The sequence below is a fragment of the Falco punctatus genome, assembly GCF_963210335.1.
Source record: "Falco punctatus genome assembly, chromosome: 14".
NCBI classification, from domain to species: domain Eukaryota; kingdom Metazoa; phylum Chordata; class Aves; order Falconiformes; family Falconidae; genus Falco; species Falco punctatus.
Window position 1 is genome coordinate 15,910,428 of NC_137594.1, and position 19,875 is coordinate 15,930,302.

The window sequence follows — 19,875 nt, forward strand, 5'->3', positions numbered from 1 at the left end:
AATAATCAACTGCCACAGAGAACAAATACATTTTTTTCCCCGAAGCAATGTCTCCAGTGAGTTAAGAGAAACAGCCATGTCCCAGAGAAGCTTATAAGGCTGTAACTTGCGTTTCATTTGCTTTGAAAATTTGTATTTTCTACAGCTCCCAGAAAGTTAGGGTCAGAGCAAAAGTTACTCATGTAGAAGATACTTAGAAGCAAAAACCTTTTTTCTTATAAATACCCCCATAAATTTGGGGAAGATTAGAAACATCTAGGTGTTTGTCCAATCTTAACACAATCCAATCCAGCAACATTTCGTTCAAAAGGCTCTAGCACGTCCATGGTTAAAAGTAACAATATTTATCCTTTAAGATCACGGTGGTAAGTACTGCTGAAACATGCATGCATGCATCTTAGGAATAGCTTAACATTTGCTCATGCCTGGAAAGCTGTCTCGGTGAGGACAAACAATCTTATAAAAATGCTGTAATAAAACTAACAAGAAAACTTTGAATGTAGTATGTGTAAGGCGGGATAGCCAAGGAAAAGAAGAAAGCATGTTGCAATTCTCAGTTTTCAGGAAAGCCGAGTCAGCTGTGGCTCTGTTAGCCTGGACAACAACAGACCATCAGAGGAAACCCTGCATGCCTGCCCACCAAAAGAAACCTGACTAGTGGGAATTTCAGTGCACAAACAACAAAGGACTAGACCCTATAACTGTATTAAAACACTTTTATGGGACTGAAAAGAAATTTGCAATGCTAATGGCTGGAAGCCAGTGAATGCAAAAAGTGTAGGAAATCAGAAGGATGCAGTAGTCATGGTGAAGCAGATTATCAAAAGATGAAAGGAAATCTAAGTAGATCTGGGAAGGCAGGTAAAACTGACAAATGGTACATAAAACAGGAGCTGATGGAAAAGAGGGACTGGCAGTTAAGATGCAGAAGAAACAAAAAGAAGTTGGCACATTTATCAGGAGACTACATAAGGTGATTTGTAAATATATCTTGACATTTATAAAAGGCAAGGATTTCTCTTCAACTATTTTCTTTGTGTACTTATCCATAAGTTTAGAGACTGTCAGTTTTGGAGATTATATCACATGCATATTAGTCTTCCAACATGCTGAAACATTTTTTTTTCACCTTTCCTGAATAAAAATAGGTATTTTTGTGTAATTTAGTCTGATTCACTGTAATTCCTAATCTTCGTTATCATATCAAATACCTTAAAGATACTGGGCATGCTTCCCATAGCACAACTATTTCAAAGAATGAACAAACAGAGTAAATAAACATGTGCTGGTAACTTTAATCATTAGCCAAGTCACCCAGAAACTGCATTTTAAACGCTTGGAAATTTGCAGTTTCTCTCACAGAAGTCAGAGCTCCAGCACTTTTCACGTCCCATGGCTGCTCACATCAATATCCGCTCCAAGAAAAGTTGAAATGTTCAATTCTGCTAAGTCAGGCTGACAGATTTTGCAAGCCACAATGGAGAAAGCATTTGTGTCCTAAAGCTCAACTGTGCTGAAACCTGCTCTCCATCCCTCCCTCCCTGCATGCTCTGCAGAAGCATGGTTGCATTCCTATGTATGCAAGTGAGATGCAGAGATGGAAAATGGCTGGGAAATGGCTAGAAAATGCCACTAAGCAAGAATAATGCTTCCCCTCAAGCTTTCTCACCAAAACTACCCCCTCCTATGGCCCTCCAACACCCACTTCTCCTTCACAGTGGCTAAATCCAAGAGTCACACCCTTTCCAGAAGGAAGAGAGCTAGTAAGGGTTTGGGAATACTGGCTGTGGCAATTTATAATCTCATATGGTGTTTCACAGATGTCCCTGCCACCAGATCGTTCATGTGACCTCAGGAAAACCTCCAACAGATTCCCTTATCCTGTCTTACTCATATTCATGTTACAGAAATAGAATTTGAGTTTCTCCTCTTCCTATCCCCAGCTTTAAAACTACATGCAAAGAGAACAAGCCACCAGCAGACCAGAAAAACTCTGAACCGAGAGCCCACTGGCCAGCATCTGGTTACTTTTCATACTCAGTCTTTCCAATCCGTGTTCATAGCTAACAAGAGTTTACCTGCCATAGCCAGCCTTCACCTAGTATCTTCTGCACCTCCTCCTTTCATACTGACCTTAAATCCCAACTATCTGAGATGTTTAAGTATGGGAATGAATTAGAGTACATTTAAAGATGTCTGCAGAATGAATGTTAAGAGCTATGGATTTCTTCACATAGCTGTGCATAAGCAGTAAGACGCTAAATTAAATGCAATAGTAAAGCAGAGCTGAACTTTCAGATGCATCCTCTCCACTTGCTGTGTCTCTCCTAGTAACAGAGGTACTGCTCAAAACCATAAAACCTAACTAGCTGGTATAAACTAACTTTACATAAGCAGTTATGACCTAAACAAAGTTTGAACAGTACATAGCCTCTGGGTACTCCTGCCCCAGTAAGAGGTTTCAGTTTAAATTTAGATTTTTATTGCCCTTGGAATGCTGAGATAAACTTTCAGTCCCACTGGTGCAACTCCAGGAAGAGACTATATTAAATTTTGCTGTTCGTGAAGGAGTGCACCTTCCTTCTATTCATTACCAGGCATGCAAGCCACGTAATAAAGCTGAGCTGTTTTTATTCTTACACAATGTGCATGTTATTATGGCTAGAAGAACTCTGCAAGAGCAGTACCTATTAGCAGGTGGTATCACACAAGAGCTGAAAATTACATCAGGGGGTCTGGGGGGGTTGAAAACCACGCCTGACACACAGGCCTACCAGGGAATGGTCACAGATTCTGTTCTTTACTTCCCTAGCCTGGGATAGATATCTCCATTCCCTTGTTTCAGCAGAAGAAGATTTAGAAGTAACTCAAACACAAACGAACCAGCTTACTAAGATGGTATACTGAAAACACAACAGTAAAATTAAACATCTGAGTTATGAAAAGCCAAACTAGGAATTTGCTTATTTGACAAGTCTTGAATAGCCTAATACTAGTAACATGCGTTAGTCTTAGGTGCCTAACATTTTTCTAGCATCAGAAAAAAGTAAGCATTGTTAGGCCCAAGTAGAAGTAACAGCTCTGACTCGGGAACAACCCGAGGTATTAATAAAATTATAAATCCATTGGTTTTGTCTAAGGTTTCTTCGTCACTTCCCAAACTGAGTCCATTCTGGAGTCAGAACAGTTTAGCTAACTGGGAACAGCAACCTTTCCCTTACAAGTCACAAGGAAAGATTCACCCCCTTCACCACTTGCTTAGTCGTGTAACTGAAAAAAAGCATTCCTCGTTTCAAATGTAATGATCCATAATGCTGCACAGGCCCTAGGCAGAACAGTTAAGGTAACAGCTGTATTATGTAACGAAGCAGATTCCTACACAAGAACCGATGCAAATCATCATCTGCCTTTATAAAATACACTCGCAAAGCAACTTACGTAGAGTCCAATAACCTGAAAACAGTCTTCAGGGCAAAATAATGGTAACCATGCCTATGACAGAGAAAATAAACGGTGTATCTCTTGATGCAACTTGTCATTATCTTATTGATGTTCTCTCATCAAAATCTCATTCAGTTCTGCTTTTATTTCAAGCAAAAGGTCGTAAGCCTTCAAGGCATTGTGCCCATGCCACAAGTTGTAGGCCTGAACGGGTGGCAGAAACAGTTCCATTTTGGGGAAAATGGATAGAGGTTATCCAGATCTTTACCCTGCTAACAGCAGCTGCAGCTGGTATGAAATGCAGTGTTAAGAGTAGAGCATTACTGATGTGGTTCTCCATTGCATTATTTGCTTTCCACTGTGGTATGAAAAGGAATCCCAACGCTTTTAATCATGTTCATCACGGGGAAGAGAATCTGTGATCTAACCTCTAACACAGTAAGCTTAAAGAAGAATCTGTCCTTTTGACTGATCGTTATTGAAATCTTTAATTTGGCAGGGGGTGGTGGGGGTGGTGTTATTTAAAGACAGAGAGGAAGTTTGAAGAGAAAGCCGAGAGGTTGTTTTTTTTTATTTTTTAAAGTCTCAACACTAAAGTCAAATTGACAGCACTTCTCTGATCCCCTTCACCTAGAAGAAAGTTTGTGATTATTTTCTTTCCGCATACAACATAAACAAAAATTGCTTAACATTCCTTTCCTCCTCAGTTCCTGAACTATTCAGCTAGAACTGGCTTAGACGGGCTTCTCTTTTGCTAGTTTGACAAGCCTCCATCTTTTGGCTTCACTTTTAGATCCTTCCAAAGCTGTTTTTTTCTTCAAGAATAGCCTGCAATGTATGGTTCTGGCCCTGGCCCTTTCTCCTCTTCCACAGTATTTTGAAGTTTAATTTTATACCTTTTATAAGGCTTTTGATTTTATTATGTTTTTTGTAACCCCTACTGCCGTCTTTTCTTTATGCTTTTATACATATTGATAACATTATGAATTAGATTACACTGTACAAAAATAAAGCTCACTTTATTTGAAACTCACTGCCATTTTCTTCCGGTTTTTGCACGGGGTTGAGACTCCCTATGAATTTATTTTAAAATCTCCTTTAATCCTCCTGCTGGACTGATTTTTTCCTTTCAGAAAAGGAGGACACTGTTCCAGCCAGAAGAAATGACATAGCATGAAGGAAAAGGGGGGAAAAAAATCCTGAGTCATGAAAGAAAAGAAGAAATACAAGTGAAAAAGAATTGAGAGGATTAAACTCCACAAACTGGAAGGGACAGAAAAGTAGGACTGAGCTCTAATTGAAAGGAAATAGAGAAGTGACTCTAGGTTAAGAACTAGGTAGATCAAGGAGGGAGAACTTGACCAAAGGAGAGCTGAAGTAAAAGACACCTCTCACCTTTTAGCTCTATTCATTATCCATCCTCTGTCTTCTGCTCCCAGTGAGAGCTGGGAGCCCTTCTGACAAACTTGCTTTGGCCACAGTCAATGCTGAAGCTTGAAAGCAAAGCCTCTGGGACCGGAGCTACTCTCAGAAGGTCCTGCAAGCACTGTAGTGATGGACCTGCATTGTCCTTCTAAGGGTGGGATGAATAACTTGTTCCTTGGAGCCCAGGTAAGTCAGCTCTTGTTCCCGCATCACTGAGAAAAGGGAAGATCCATATCTAAAGTTTGCAAGTTGATGTCTGATTGCAGTGGAAGCAAAAAAAACACTGCTAAGAGCTAAACACACTGCAGCTGTCTCTTGGTAATCAGCCATCAATAACCAACCACCACCCAGGATCACAGACCACAGCCTGCTTGCCTCACCTGTGTGCAGCCCGGCTGACTCCCTGCAGACCTTTCTGTCAATTAGAGAAGCAGTATTTTTTTTTCCCCAGTTCATTAACCTTCTTTCTACTTCTACACACCATTCTGGAAAACTCATGTTTACAGTAACTGAATGCACTCTGCACTCATCAGAAGGAGTGTTACAGTGTTAAATCAGAGCCCACAGTTATAAAATACACTGCTTAACCTACCACTCTTAGCCATTCTGTAGTGCGAGGTCACAGCACTTAAAACAGAGCAGTGCCAACTGAGAAAGTTGAAAAGGGCACTATTTTCTGCAATTATTCCCATGGAATGCACAAATGGATTAAAAAAAAATATGATCTTTTAATACTTATCCTTCTGAATTGGATGTTAAAAAGTAAATCCCTTTGTGCATCATGGCTATACCTTAATGATGAGTCCAGCAATAAAAAGCCTTCCTATGGATAATTGATGTATTTTCTACTACTTGAAGAGGAAAAAAAAAAATAAAAGAAATATCCCAAACTATGACAAGTTTGCGGTATAAGTGATATATGATAGTAATTGATATCCTAACAATAGCACACTGTAAAGATACACTGAAATTATTTTCTTTTCTATTTCTTCCCTATCTGTTCTTCCTCCTCTGTTTCTTTAGTGAGCCAGATTTGCCAGCAAGGCAATTTAATCTTCCAGGGATAAAGAAAGTCTTCCTTGTCTAAGAAACATAAACACTTCTACCGGTCAAGGACAGAAAGCCCAAGAGGAAGAATTATCTACTGACAGTGAGCTATGTTTTTTTTATCTCTAGGAACGGAAGCAGCAGTATTCTGGAAGAAATAACATTGATTTAGCTAGAATGTAAGGAAGACATCTTCTGCGTGATGTATGTTGCCTTCTGGACGAGGGTAGGACAATAGCTTGTATTCCCTGAACAAAATACCTCCTACTGTGTTTTCACTACCATTTAGTGAAAGGTATTTTATTCCCTTGTAACATTAAACTCTGAACCATGAGAAACTTCATGGTCAGTCGTGAACCTGGATGGATGCTTATTTAAGGAGCTACCAATTGGGTAATTCTTTTGAGCTGTTACGCCATGCATAAATGGGGAGAGTTACTGTCCTATCCTGTACAGATAACAAAGTAAACCATGCCAGCCAAAGACAGGTACAATTTACCTCCTTGGTAAAACAGACACAGAAACCAAACCTCACCTATTTGCCTAAGTTTCCAACGTAGATCAAACTTCTCTTCATCAGTTTTGTTACTGCCCTTCACAACATAGCAGTATGTCAACCAGGGTCAATAAAGCAATGTTTAATAAAATAACTTATTAGTCAAAGAAACAAACTTACTAACTTGGGCTTAAATGTAAACACAGAACAAGCCCCACATTTGTCTTGTCTTCACAAACACACATTTGCCATCTTGTCAAGATCCACCTTAAAAGTGGCCGACTCTTGCCCGTGATTCCTTCTAAAACGATGTTTAAAAGGCCACTTTTATCTGCTGATTTAAATACAAAACAACCCTCATACTTCTATTATCTAGCCTGAAGGCATGCACGGCTGGTAAGCTTATGCTTAAGTGCTTTAACTTTAAGAACATGAAGCACCTTGTTGCTTTCAACTGGGTGAACATATTTTTCACATCAAGCACATTCTTAAGTGTTTTGCAAAAATGTAGGTTTCTCAACAGAGTAACTATATATATGGGTATCTATCGCCATCATTTCCTGAGAAACCAATAGGAGATGTAGGGAGCCAATACTTCAGCCAGAATTAACATATTACTGGTTTCCAGCAGAGATCCTAATACCGTATACCAACAGGGTTCTTCTAAACAAGAAAAAAAATTAAGTTAGAAAAGGAAAAGCACAGCATGAACAACCTATAAAGGTAGTGCAGAAAACTGGAAAGGGCTACTAAAGGAAAGAATTATTTTAAGTTAATCTCAGAGACGACAGGAAGTAGATAAACAAAGAGGCAGGCACAAACCGAGTTAACGCAGCCAAGAGGGTCGCCTCCTGGTTGGCAAGGCCGAAGTATTGGGATTTATGAGAAGAAAGATGGCTAAACCAATTAGAACTGAAAAGCTGCACAACTTACAGAGGAAACTCAGCAGATGAGCAACTGCATCAGAAGGAATGTACAAAAAATATCTCAAGATATAAAGGACTGTACTTCTACAGCACATTACCAATGTCACAGGCAAAAATGTAAATTGCTGTGGCAAAGGGTTTAAAACTCTCCTACAAACGGTCACGTGCGGCCAGACCTTACCTTGCTTGCTCTGAAGTGCTTAGTGCTTCCCACCATGTAACAGTCTCTTTGCTTCAAGCTTGCAAAAATGCTTTCCTGCTGTCCTGACACAGAAAGAAGTGTCTTGCATTCCTCCTCTGGTCCCAAGAATAGACATAGGGTTAGCTGTAACCTGGCCACAGTGTAACAGGAGGGAAATTTCCACAAACTGCAAAGGTAAAGGGCTGAGTGAAAAGCAACAGAGTCAGACAGGAGCTCACTCAGCTGCACTATGTACAACAGCCTTTGTGCAGGAGTGTTCATTAGACACTACTGTAGATACACTAAGAGAAACGCAGTGCGGTACGATATGCTGTCACCATCAAGGTAGGATGTGACAGATATATTCAGAAAATATAAAATACATTCACACAACTTCAAATTAAGTGAATATATGTGAAAGCAACCTGAATAAACACCCCTCCCTTCTTTGGAACATGCTGACATTAACATTAATGAGACCAGCTCCTAATTGCATCAATTTGGAAACAACACCCCAACATTGGATTTGCAACATCTTCCAGCTTTGCCCAAAACACATTACAAAACGGGCAACCATTAAAAACATGCTTAAACATTACACTAAAATCATCATTCTGCAGTTGATCTGTGGTCATACAGGACTCATTCATTCTCCCAGCTGCTGAAGTGTAACCAAAGGGACATGGCTGCATTACCACCTTTATTAGCATAAAGCAGTCATGACCAAACCTGCAGGTCTAGAGAACCCGAGCATCAGTTTGCCTGGTTTCAGAGGAGCCAGCACAACTTTATACTATGACCATCTCAGCCATCAAGACACAAACGTGTCTGAAACAAAAACTGTACTTCTGTCCTTGATACTGTGTTCTCCATGGTTTTGTATGCACTCCACTTGTTTTGTCTTAAAAACAGCTCCAGAACATTTCAACTGTTTCCTTTCCCACACAAGACAAGTATTCAAATCATCAGTACCATCTAGAAGACCCCTGGTAGACAGAGGGGACACGGCTTCTTTATAAAACCATCTAACATTTCAAGAGAAAATAGTAACAGATGTTATTCACGCTAATAGCTTACTTGGTATCTTAAGTTCCAATGCTTTCAATTGTTTTTCTTCTTCTTCTGCATCTTTAATAAAATATAAATATTTTAAGTATGCAAAGTTTGTCACAGGACTAAAACAGGTTATGCACCCAAAGCCTTAGACTGATGGAAGTTAGCATGGCCATCACCAGGTAACACTGGACAGCTATGGCCCTGTGACATTCCAGTTATTTTCAAAAAGCTATCCTAGACATCCTAACTTTGGGACAATGGCATCTTTCTACCATGTGTTTGCCACTGAAACTATTAAATGCCTCCACAGTTATCCAGAAGTTTTACATGATCTTGAAAACACAGCCAGAAGAATTTGGTTGTGTTATGTAAGGCCACAGGGCACATGAAAATAAAATGGGAGAAAAAATATGGATACACTGCTTGCAAAGTTCTAGTTGTCCAAAGAAACCTTGTCTCGTGCAAGTCTACCTGCTGCCTGGAACAACTGAGGTAAAAGACTGGGACGTATTTCTGTAACAACACTGTTCCCTGGTTTCTGCCGTAAGATCCCACAGGAAAAATAAGTTGCAGGAATCTGCACTGCAACACAGCTATGCAAATTTATGTCAGCAGAAAAATCTCATTTAACTACCCACTGGAATTTAAAACCCTATCTTGAAAACTGAGCCCTGGCACCTCTACTTTAATAATGAAAGATCCTCCCCTTCCCATTATAGAGAGAAGCTGATTTTTCTATCAATGTATCTGTTCTAAAGCCCTTTCTAGCCAATGAAGTCTTTCCACTATGTACATTAGGAAAATAAATACGACTTTCACAGGTCAAAATGTTATGTTAAACCAGTGCTTCAAGACTCAGTGCTGTCCTAGCTCAGTCTGGGAAAACAATTTAATACTGAGTTTGGTCAGAGCTGTGCAATTTTTCACGTATGCAATAAGCTAAATGCAAAGCTAGTAAGTTTATGTATATTAATGGTGCTGAATTCCTAGCAGGGCTCTCAATTAGGTTAATCAAGCCACATTAGGGACCAGGGAATATTACAGGAAACCCAGTGAATATCTCTCTGCTCAGCATATCACTGCAAGAGGTTGACCACATGATAAACTGCATGGCTACCTGTATTAGTATTTCTGTTATGTATGCAATAACTGCTGAGCTTCATCTCACTATTCTGGATAGAACCAGTCCTGCCATTTCAAAACTGGAGGCTGCAATCCTCTGGGTTGTAAGCACAATCAAGCCTTTGGAAAGGCTCTTCGAAGACCAAAATAGTGAGATTAATCACTCAAAGGACACAGGGAAAGAAAAATAAAACCAGATTAAAAAAAAAAAAAAAAAAAAAAGACATCAGAAGCTTCTCTTCCCCCACACCTCAACAGACAGAATCATAGGGAAATTCAGCTGTGCTGACAGCTGGGAAATACAAAACCAGGTAAAGAAATTATAAAAACATTTAGAATGGAGTTATGGATCCATGCCGATCAATAATTTTAAAAGATGACTCAATGTATGTCCAAGAATCTGAGGAGAATCAAACTAGGAAGGAGAACTGACCCTTGACAATTCAAGTCCTGTAGACCAGATTTTAACAATTATGAAATCAGGAATAATACCACACACATGGGAAAAAATAAAATGCTTCTCCATTCTTTCAGTGGAAATAGTATTTACCAGGGTAGCAGATAAGGCAGTGTGACCCATATCCTGCAGTGTTATACATGTGTTAGAGTGAGCAATATAACATGTTCAGATTTTTATTTTTTTTTAAAGATTCAGCATTTTTATTTGTTAACAGAAATACAGACCTGCTTTGGTGACAGCACCAACAAGAACAACTATCATGCAACTAGTGGCATGGGGGGTTTTGTAACAGAAAAAGTTGCAATTATGTTTATTTTCCACTACAATATTTATCTTTTAAAAAGGGTTGTTTAGTACTGACAAAATTGGGAAACACTGTCAGTACAGAAGCAGCTCATAGAAGATGGCCCTGACTTGAATGACCCTGAAGCCCACAACATTGAAAGAACATTAAAATTTATTAGCATGAAGTGCAACAATGAAATGAGAATTGCCACTGACCCAGGACCACTGGACCAGAGGGACCCCGTTGCCTTGTATCCTAGGAAGCTTGGAGGTGATAGTGGAAGGCAGGGGAAACGCACCTGATTCAGATAACCCCGGGCACAGGCAACACAGCCTCAAGTCCATGCTGGGTTTCCAGCAAGAGTGTTGGGAGCACAGAGAGAAGCAATGCCCTAAGACACAGAGACTGATTATTGCTAGCCTTACCTGAGCCCTCTTCTCCCACAGCAAGGCACACAGCTTATTTCCCTCTCCACAAAAAATGCAAGGCCTCTTTTTATTTCGGGCAAGCAACAAGAGAGGCCTTTTGGCAACCCTTAGCTGCCAGAGTACACTCTGTGCTTACCCCACTGGCCCTGCCCAAGGGGAGGCAAGAAAACCAGTTCTGTGAGCTCAGCCCCACTGCTGGGATTTCTGCACTACAGGGGCTCCCACAGAACCTCAGCCTTCCCCCTCTCCCCCTGCACATGCCACCGAAGGTGCCTCCAGCAAAACACTGATCGTTCCCCTTCAGGCCACCTTTTCATTTAAGCGGAAAGGACAGTTCCAGAGGTCACCCTCAGGGATACAGAACACAGATGATGCACACAAACTGCTTCCGACTTGCTCTCCTCCAGCCCTCACAGTACCGTCCCCTCTCCCAGCCCCTCAAACCCCACCAGGCGGCCGGCCCGCGCCGCGCCCTTCGCTGCCCTTACCTGTCCCTCCACCCTGCTCCAGCCAGGCTCGGCCAGCATTTGCGGCGTCCATCTCCCCCTCCCAAAACGGATCGCGGCAGCGGGTCAGGCGAGGCGCTCCCTGCCAGGGGCGGCACAGCCGCTGCCGTCCAAGATCCCGCAGCAGAGCGAGCGGCTCGCTGTGACCCCGGCAGCCGCGCAGCCCTCCCCTCCTCCCGGCAGCGGCTCTGCCGCCGCACCGAGCCCGCCGCGCAGCCGGGGGCTGGAGGGAGCCGGCTGCCCGGCCATGCACGAAGCCCTGCCTCTGCTGGCTCCTCGGGAGCGGCTCTTCCGAGCGAACTTACTGGGCTTCGAGCCGTACCGGGGGGCTAGAAGAGGGGAAATTATGTTCTGCAGAGTGTGCATTAGCTATTCCCAGAATTAACTGCATTTGACTTTCCCTTCTTTAGGGCCAAACTCGCTGTCTCCTGCTGGAGCTATTCATCTTTACATTCACACTGCTCGTGCGGAAGCCAGTTAGTTGGCTTGCTTCTCTCCCTTTCTACCCCATCACCCCCACACGCACTCCCTGAAAACCCAACAATTAAAAATGTGGATTTTTTTCCTCTAATTCCCCTACATTGTGTAATTATATTCACATTAGAAATCAATCAACTCTGGTCATTACCATTAGTGATATGCTCATAAACCAAACACTAGTCATGCTAATGAACTGAACGAAACATAATTTCTTGTTGTGTAAACCGATGCTCAACGCTAATCAGCAATAAATTCAATCAGACATTACTTACATCAACTGAAAAACACATTAAAGCTGCATACAGAGCAGTAGCTGCTCACATCTGGGGGAAGCTCGGGCGCATGCCCAGGAGCGGGCTCAGCAGTACCGCAGCTGCGGGGGCTGGGTACGGGCCGCCAGAGCCCTGAGGGCACATGGTCCCCCCACGAGGGACCCCTCGGTGGCAGGGAGCCTGGCAGGAGCCGCTGTGCTGCAGGCGGGACAGGCCACCGGGCCCACGCCACCGCCTGTAGTGGCTACTGCCCACAGCTCACCAGTCACGGTGAGGCTGCCAAGCAAAGCCAAGGGCAGCCGTGGCCCCGCCGGTCCCTCACCTCCTCCTGCCTCCACAGCACCCAGCTGGCAGTGCCCAGAGCCGCTGCGGGCCCAGAGGCCGTGGCTGGCTTCACCAACTCAAAATGGCGGCCCGGCCTGCGGGGCAGCCTCAGCAGCCAAGCGAGTGCACCCACGGGCGGGCTGGCAGAACCGGCCTGGCACGCTTACCCACACCACGCCGGCGGCTGCTTGCACCCGGGTCCCGTTTCCTTCGGCGTGCCCGTCCCCTCGGCGGCCATTCTCCTCCTGCAAAACCCCCGAGGTGCCCACGGCTCCCGAGGCGCGGCGGCAGCCGCCGAGCAAAATGGCGGCGCCTCGCCTGGCGGCAGCACGTGAGCCCCGCCCGCCGGGCGGCCCCGTCCCTCGGCGATCGCCGAGCCCGCCAAAACGAAACGCTCGTGTCACGGTTTCCCACCTTAAACACGGGGCGAAAGCACCGGCCACGCGTGGAGATGGCTACGAGCACGGGCAGCGCTCCCCCTGTGCCCGGGGGCACGGCCCGGACGCGCTCCCCGCTGCCACGCCAGCTCCGGGCGGTGCGGGCAGGCAGCGGGACGCGCCCTCCCCCCGGGGCAGCCGGGGCGGGAGCGAGCTGCGGGGCCGGGGCGGGGACTCCCGGGCCCGACCGAGCGGGCTGTGGCGGCTTTACCTCCCCGAGGCGGCCGCGGGGCCGGTATCCCCTGGCCGCGGCCCGGCTCCGCCCGAGGGCAGCGCGGTGCGCAGGGCTGAAGGGGCTGGCTGCGCGGGCGCGGAACAGACGGCGTTTCTTCAGGCGGCCGCGGCGGCGTTTTGTAAACAGCCGCAGAGCAGCGATTTGCTGCGACTGAGGATAATACCATTTCCAGCTGCACAATATTAATGAGACACTCACAACCAGGGGAAAACTTTAAGCGAAAGGTGTGGGGATTATTGGCTTCGCATTAAGGGAGGGGGAAAAAACCAAACAAGGACATGCATCAGCACCCTCAGCCCTGCACCTGCGGCGCTTGCCGGGGCATCCCCGCGGTGGGCCGGCCGGGGCCACAGCCCGGCGCTCGGGGCGGCTGAGGGCACAGGGCAGCCGTCGTTTCTCCTGCAGCCCGGTAGTTTTTGTTTCCCCTTGCGTTTGTTTGTTTGTTGGTGGGTTTTGTTTTTGGGGGTTTTTTTGGCTCACTTTGCCCCCTCGCCGTGGTCACGGGAGGCGGGAGCGGCTTCGCTCGCTTCGCCCTTGCCCGCGGCCCGTGGGGAGCGCTGCCGGGGCGGCGGGGCCGGGCGGGGGGCGGCAGCCCGGGCAGGCTGCAGGGGAAAGTCGCATTAAAGTGCCTGAGAGGGGAGCCTGCAGCCCGGAGGACCCGAGGTGCGGGCTGTCTCGAGCAGGTTATAACTCCAGGTGAAGGCAGCCCCTTATTAAACTCTTCTTCGTGAATCTCAGCCGTTTCCCCGCCCGGCTCCTGGCCCGCGGCCGCAGGTGCCGGGCTCCCGGCGGGCGGCTGGCGGGGCCGGCCCGCGCCTTCCCCGCTGCTGCGCGGCCACGAATCGCGACGTGCGCCAGTCGGCAGCCGCGGGGGGGACAGGGCGTTCTGGCCCCGCAGGCGACGGAGGGGCAGGTGCCGACGCGCGGCTGGTGCCTCTCGCCTGGACCGGCGGTGCCGCGGCCGCCCCCGGCGTAGGCAGAGCCCGGGCCGGCCCCGCTCCGCTCCCCGCCGGCCGCCCCCGCGCAACGCGGCGCGGAGGGCCGGGCCCGTGAGGCGGCCCTGCCGGCCCCTTCCCAGGGCACAACCTGTGAATAAAGCGAGGAGCGTTGCTTATTGTGCTCGTGTTAACCCTCCCCTCCCCCCTCGGAGCTCATTAAATCCCTCCCGGAGCCGAGGGCTCGTGCGACTCGGCCGGTGCCGCAGCCAGGGCGCGGGGCGGCCGCGCGCAGCCCGGGGGGTCGTTTCACGGGTTTGTTTGACATTAAAGTTTAGATACAATCGAAATCCTCGTACGCACCTTTTAATAAAAGTAGTAATCTCTTTTGAGTACTGCAAAATTATAGCATTTACATCTTTAAAAGACCGTAAACAAAATAATACTAGCAAATAAATAATACCAGCATCAAAGTATACATTGTCAGGTATTTTTAGACGGCCGTATAAAATGCGATCTGGTTTATAGAATATAATACAGATAAATGCTATAAAGAAGCGGATAGAAGAGGCGGCGGGAAACTTCCTAGCGACGATCCGCTCCGGCTGCCGGCACCGCCCGCGGGGGTTGCGCGCCCGCGCTGACCGGCGGGGCCCCGCGCAGGGCAGGCGGGGGCTGCGCGGGGCCCTGCGGCCGCCCCCGGGACCCCCTGCCACGGTCCTTCCCCACTGCCGCAGCCCCGGGGCCACGCCGAGCCTTCTCCCCCTGCCTCCCTCTATTGAGAAACCTTATTTCCGGTTAAGAAAAATAAAAGTCCCATTTAAACTTTATTGAATTAAAGCAAAAATTAATTTTCGATATTCACACATATATTACAGAGTAATAGTAAAAGTTCAATATACTTCCTGGCGTTTAGTTGGGCCACATTGTACAAGAGCAAAACAAGCATCAAAACATTTAGCAGCCTTAAATTTCACAATCACTCAGAATTACATAGAAATATTGAAATACTCTGGTCAGCCTTGGCTGTGAATAGTTCTTCATGTAGAAATTTTTCCTTTTGCCAGCCAGTACACAGCAAGAATTGCATTTTCCCTTCCATCATGGCATCCACGTATTCAAAAATACTTTGCTTTTTGTTTTTTGTTGTTTTTCAAAGTTAAACTCAGAGAAAGAGTCAAGATTAACATGTTTTAAAAACAAAACTACAAAATATGCTGTAAAGGACAATGGAAATATCTAAAGTCTACTCGTCTGTGGCAGAAACCATGGGGGAACAATGGCAGATTACACCAGTGACACGGAGATAGGAACTAATTTTGTGGGAGGAGAGAGAAGAATATAAATGGGGATTTGATCAATTATAGTGTCTCCCGCCTGTTGGCTGCAACACAAGAAAAATAAGTAGTAATTCTTCAAAGCAGGTGTACACAAACCTAAGCAGGATTTAGCTTCTTTAATATTTGAATGTAAAAAGTCTGCTGTCCACGACTCTTTAAACCCAGCTAGGACTCAGGAATTTGTACGAGATCTCTCCCTTTCCTTGGACGAGAAGTGATTTAAAGCGGGAACACTAGAAATCCAGAGAATGTTGAATACTTCCAGCCTCCCATCAAGTTTCCTCTCTCCAGTTTTAGATAAGCTCTGTCTCCTTTTTCCATCTGAATCAGGACTCCATTGCTAGCAGCTTCTCGGGTCACATCTTGGTCCCCTGCAAAGGCAGAAATCACTGGCCACCCATTTAGCATCAAACTCACCTAAAGAGCAAGATAAAACAAAGCCCTCCGTCAATTAGAGTCAGAAAACGACACCGCTGGGGCTCGCCTGGCAGGCAAAACGCTTAGTTAAGAAAAGGCCTCTTTTGACAGCTGAAACTCCAGCCCCATAAAAATGAAGTATCAATCTGAACCCAGCTAAGGTATGTACTCCAAAGGAAGAAGCCTTTCACTGCTGTTTTAGACAAACACATCAAAACACCCGGTGCATATAAAACAGGACATTGATCCTATTTTGAAGAATTTCAATAGGGTGCCTGTGTTTTCAGGCTATGAAAAGAGGTCTGCTCGTACTTATTGAAAGATGGCTTTATGCGAAACCTCAGAGACAGCGAGGAGCAGAGCCACAGCCGCCAGAGTCAGAGCGTTTGAAGTGTATTCAAGAGGTAGTTTTCCTTTGTTAGGCGGCAAAGACAATATGCCACGGTACAGTCAATAAGCTCCGCTTGGCTCACATTAATGATCCCGGGACTGCATACCCCACATTAATAATGCACTACCTGCCCAACCCAGGTGTGTGAAGCCGCTTACACCAGAAGGGTGCTATACAGCTGTGCATTCACCTTTGCGACGTGCCTCGCTGCGCAGACACATTTCCCATCTAGGTCGTGCTACCTGGCTTCGGGCCGGTAATTTATCGTCCCTACCTGGAGGCGCGTATGCACTGAACCACAGACAAATGGCGCGTATAGGGCAGCCGCATACCCACGGAGCTATATTCATTACAGTATCCGTACCGTGGCCGCCTCCCTGTCCCCCAGATCCATCGGAAGGCTTCTACCACCCGGGCGTGGGCGCCCAGCCCACGGGGGCCGCGGCACCCAGGGCTCCGCGCAGGGACGCGCCGCTCGGCTCGGGACAGCCCGCGGGCCCTGCCCTCCCGTCCCGGGACGGCTTAGGCGGGCCGGGGCCGGGCGGAGGCCCAGGGGGCTGCGCGGCCCTCTGGGCTCCGTCCCCTCGGGCGGGGAAGCGCCGGGAGGTCGGTGCTCCCGGCGGCGGCCGGGGGGCAGGTGCCCGCCCCGCCGCCCGCCCCCGCCGGGCCGCGGACCCGGGCCGCTCCCTCCCGCCGTGCCCGCGGAGCGCGGCGCTGGCGGCTGACCTGGATGGTTTGCCTGTTGTACACTTTCACCACGTGAAAATTGAAACTGTAAATGCCTTTCCTGGGCGAGATGAAAGTGCTCCGCTCCGAGTCGAAGTTGCTGCCGATATTCACTAGTACCTGGAAGGGAAGGGCACCGTCAGCACCTCGGCGGGGCCCCCGCCGCCGCCCAGCCCCACTGCCCCGCGGCCGCCCCCGGTCCCCAGCGCCCACCCCCGTCCCCCGTGCCGGGCCCCGCGGGGCGGCGCGTCCCCGGCCCGGCCCCGCCACTGTCCTCGGCAACTTCTCCCGCGGCGGCGCGCCCGGAGCCCGGCCGCGCCCGCCCCACCTGGTCGAAGTAGATGATCATGGTGCGGTTGCTCATCTCGGAGGGCTCGTGGTTGGTGCTGCGGATGGCGGAGAAGGCGACCTTGGCGCTGCCGGAGCGCACGGAGATGCCGAGCGCCGTGCCGGTGGGGTCGGAGGTGGGGTTGGAGTCGCACACCACGAGGCACTTCCCCTCCAGCACGATGGGCTCCGTCTCGTTCTGCCCGCACGCCAGCCACGCCGCGCCCAGCAGCAGCCCCAGCCCCAGCCCCAGCCCCGGGCCCCGCATGGCGCCGCGCTCCCTTCGCTCCGCGCCGCTCCGCGCCGGGCGGCACGTCCGGGCTCCGCTCCGCTCGCTCCCTGCCCGGCCGCGCTTTCAGAGCGGGGCCGAGAGCGCCCCGCCGGGTGGGAAGCGGCGGCGAGGAGGCACGGGAGCGCCGGCACTCATAGCGCGGCGCGGAGCGCGGCGGGGCGGGGCAGGGCGGTGCGGGGCCGAGCGGAGCGCTGTGGAGCGGTGCGGTGCGGAGCCGCCCGCCGCGCCGCGCGGGGCTGAGGGAGGCGGCGGGAGGCGGCGGCGCTGCCGGGGCTGCCGGCGAGCACAAAGACGGCGCGGGGCGCGGCCCCGCCTCCCCACCGGCCCCGCGCTGGCGTCAGCGCCCCGCGCCCGCCTCCGCCGCGCCCGGCCCAACCGGCGCCCGCCGCGCGCCGCCGCCGCCAATGGCCGCGCAGTCCGCCCGCCGCCACCTGACGCCGCCGCTTTTGTTAGGCGGCGCGGGCGCGGGCGCGGGAGCAGGTGCCGAGCAGCCGCCCGCACCGCACCGCACCGCACCGCGCAGGTAGGAGCGCCGGGGCGCAGCGGCACCGCGCGGGGCCGGGACGGCGCGGCGGGGCCGGGGAGCGGAGCGGCGAGGCCCGCGGCAGGCCGGGCGGCCGGGAGCGGCGAAACCCGGCCGGGGGCCCGGGGGGCGGCCCGCCGCTGCGGCCCCGCTTCGCGCCTGGGCGGGGAAGGCTGGAAGGGCGCGGGCGGCCGCGCGGCGCGACGGGGACCGGCCGCCGTCCGCGGGCGGGAGGGGCGCCACCGGGTGCGCTCCGAGCAGGGGCGGGCCCGGCCCGGCCCCGGCCCTCCCCGCCGCAGGTCGCTCCCTTGCCGGCGTGGCCGAGTCTCCTCCGCCGCCTCGCTCGCGCCCCGGGGGAGGAACCGAGCGCTGCGGCTCCGGCCGGGCTCACGGGGCAAGAAACTTTCAAAGCGCAGCGAGCCTTCCCCGGGGCCCGCGCCCGGTGCGGCCGGTCACGCCCCCGGCGTCTGCCCGGCCGGTGCTCCGCGCCCTGCCCCGGTGGCTCCGGCCCGCGGCGCGCTTAGAATTCTAAGGCCGCTGGTACTTCCCAGGGTGCTGATGGCTTTCTCTTGGTGGACATCGGACCCGTGTTCCTTCTGGATGCGCTATCAAAAAATCATAACCCGGGATTGCAAGAGAAGAGCTTTACCGATGAACCGTTAGAAACAAAGCACTGGAGCAAAATACTTCTCTAACTGGCAGCTCTTGTTTGCAAAACTAAACTTATATTCAGAGAGAAAAACTTATACGGAGTTTGTAGCATCTTCTCTGGAAAATTGACTACCATCCAGAACTGGGCTCCGGTGCAAAAAATTATGAATTTTGGTAAAGGCTTTATGTTACTGTGCTGTTCTGATTGTGTGATTCGTAAGACTTTACCTGGCAAACTGCTCTCTTCTACAAATAAAACTTTATTCCTGTTACTGCCCCGCTAAGTTAAATGCGTGTCTGTTAAGTTGCTGGGGCAGCAGCAGGTGAAGGATGGGCGGTTGCCAGTGGGTTGGCTCTGGCTGGTTGTGAGGGGACAGGACATGGCAAGGACCACCCACCCCCACCCCCCACTTTATTTTAGACATTCAGCAGTGAAGCAGACTGGAAACCAGTGCAGTGGCAAATTGGGTAAAGGGGAAGGAAAGAGGTCAGAAAGGAGCTGGAGTGATAATAAAATAGAAAAAACAGCACTTCTGAGAAGTAGAAAATAAGATAAACTGAGTGGGTGGAGCCACAACTAGAAGGCGTGTTAGGTTTTACTTTTAAGACTTATGCTTATGATGTATTATGTGTATTATCACTGCTAGCCTTCTTAACTGGGTCCAAGGTCAGAATCAGAAACTATTTAAAAGATAGAATAAATATTCCTAAGTATTTCTAAGGGGTGCTCGTAAGGCTAAACAAATAAAAATCGGCAAAAATGAGCGTTTTGCATCCTCGTCAGCATTGGTGAAGTGACACGGGGAGATGGGAGCTGAAGGAGCACAGCTCTGCCCTTGTATGTTCTGTGCTTGACTGTGTAGTCCTTCAACATACAGGGCTCTTGTTTATGTAAAAACAACTCATATATTTCTCTTTTAAGACACTTCTTGTGCATGACAGGAGTCAATCCTCTTGTGCTACGGAGCTTTTTATTTGTAGCTTTGAATCCAGGAGGGGTTTCCCTTCCGAGCTGGAAGTTGTCCTGGATGCTGTGTGGTGGCCCCCCTGCGAGGAGGCAGGGTGGGCCTTCCTCCCCCAGCTGCCTTGACCGCTTCGCAGGCTCTGATGGACAGAGCTCACAGAAAGAACAAGAACAGATGGGCCTGAAA

The 19,875-nt window shown here is 49.3% G+C and overlaps 1 protein-coding gene across 1 annotated transcript; it reads right to left on the minus strand.

Annotated features, from left to right (window-relative positions):
• Positions 1-14,865: 14,865 nt before the first annotated feature.
• On the minus strand, positions 14,866-17,828 carry CBLN1 (cerebellin 1 precursor). The gene is made up of 3 exons (XM_080410880.1): positions 17,260-17,828; positions 16,932-17,051; positions 14,866-15,814 (listed from the first exon to the last, which is right to left on the minus strand). Exons 1-3 carry the CDS (start codon positions 17,524-17,526, stop codon positions 15,617-15,619), a joined length of 585 nt encoding a protein of 194 aa, XP_080267006.1. The 5' UTR covers positions 17,527-17,828; the 3' UTR covers positions 14,866-15,616.
• Between the last annotated feature and the right edge of the window lie 2,047 nt (positions 17,829-19,875).

Coding starts and splice junctions, on each gene's coding strand:
- CBLN1 (XM_080410880.1), bottom strand. CDS start 17,526: ATGCGGGGCCCGGGGCTGGGGCTGGGGCTGGGGCTGCTGCTGGGCGCG. Junction 17,052..17,259: donor TGATCATCTACTTCGACCAG/GTGGGGCGGGCG, acceptor CTTCCCTTCCAG/GTACTAGTGAATATCGGCAG. Junction 15,815..16,931: donor ACAACAGGCAAACCATCCAG/GTCAGCCGCCAG, acceptor CTTGCTCTTTAG/GTGAGTTTGATGCTAAATGG.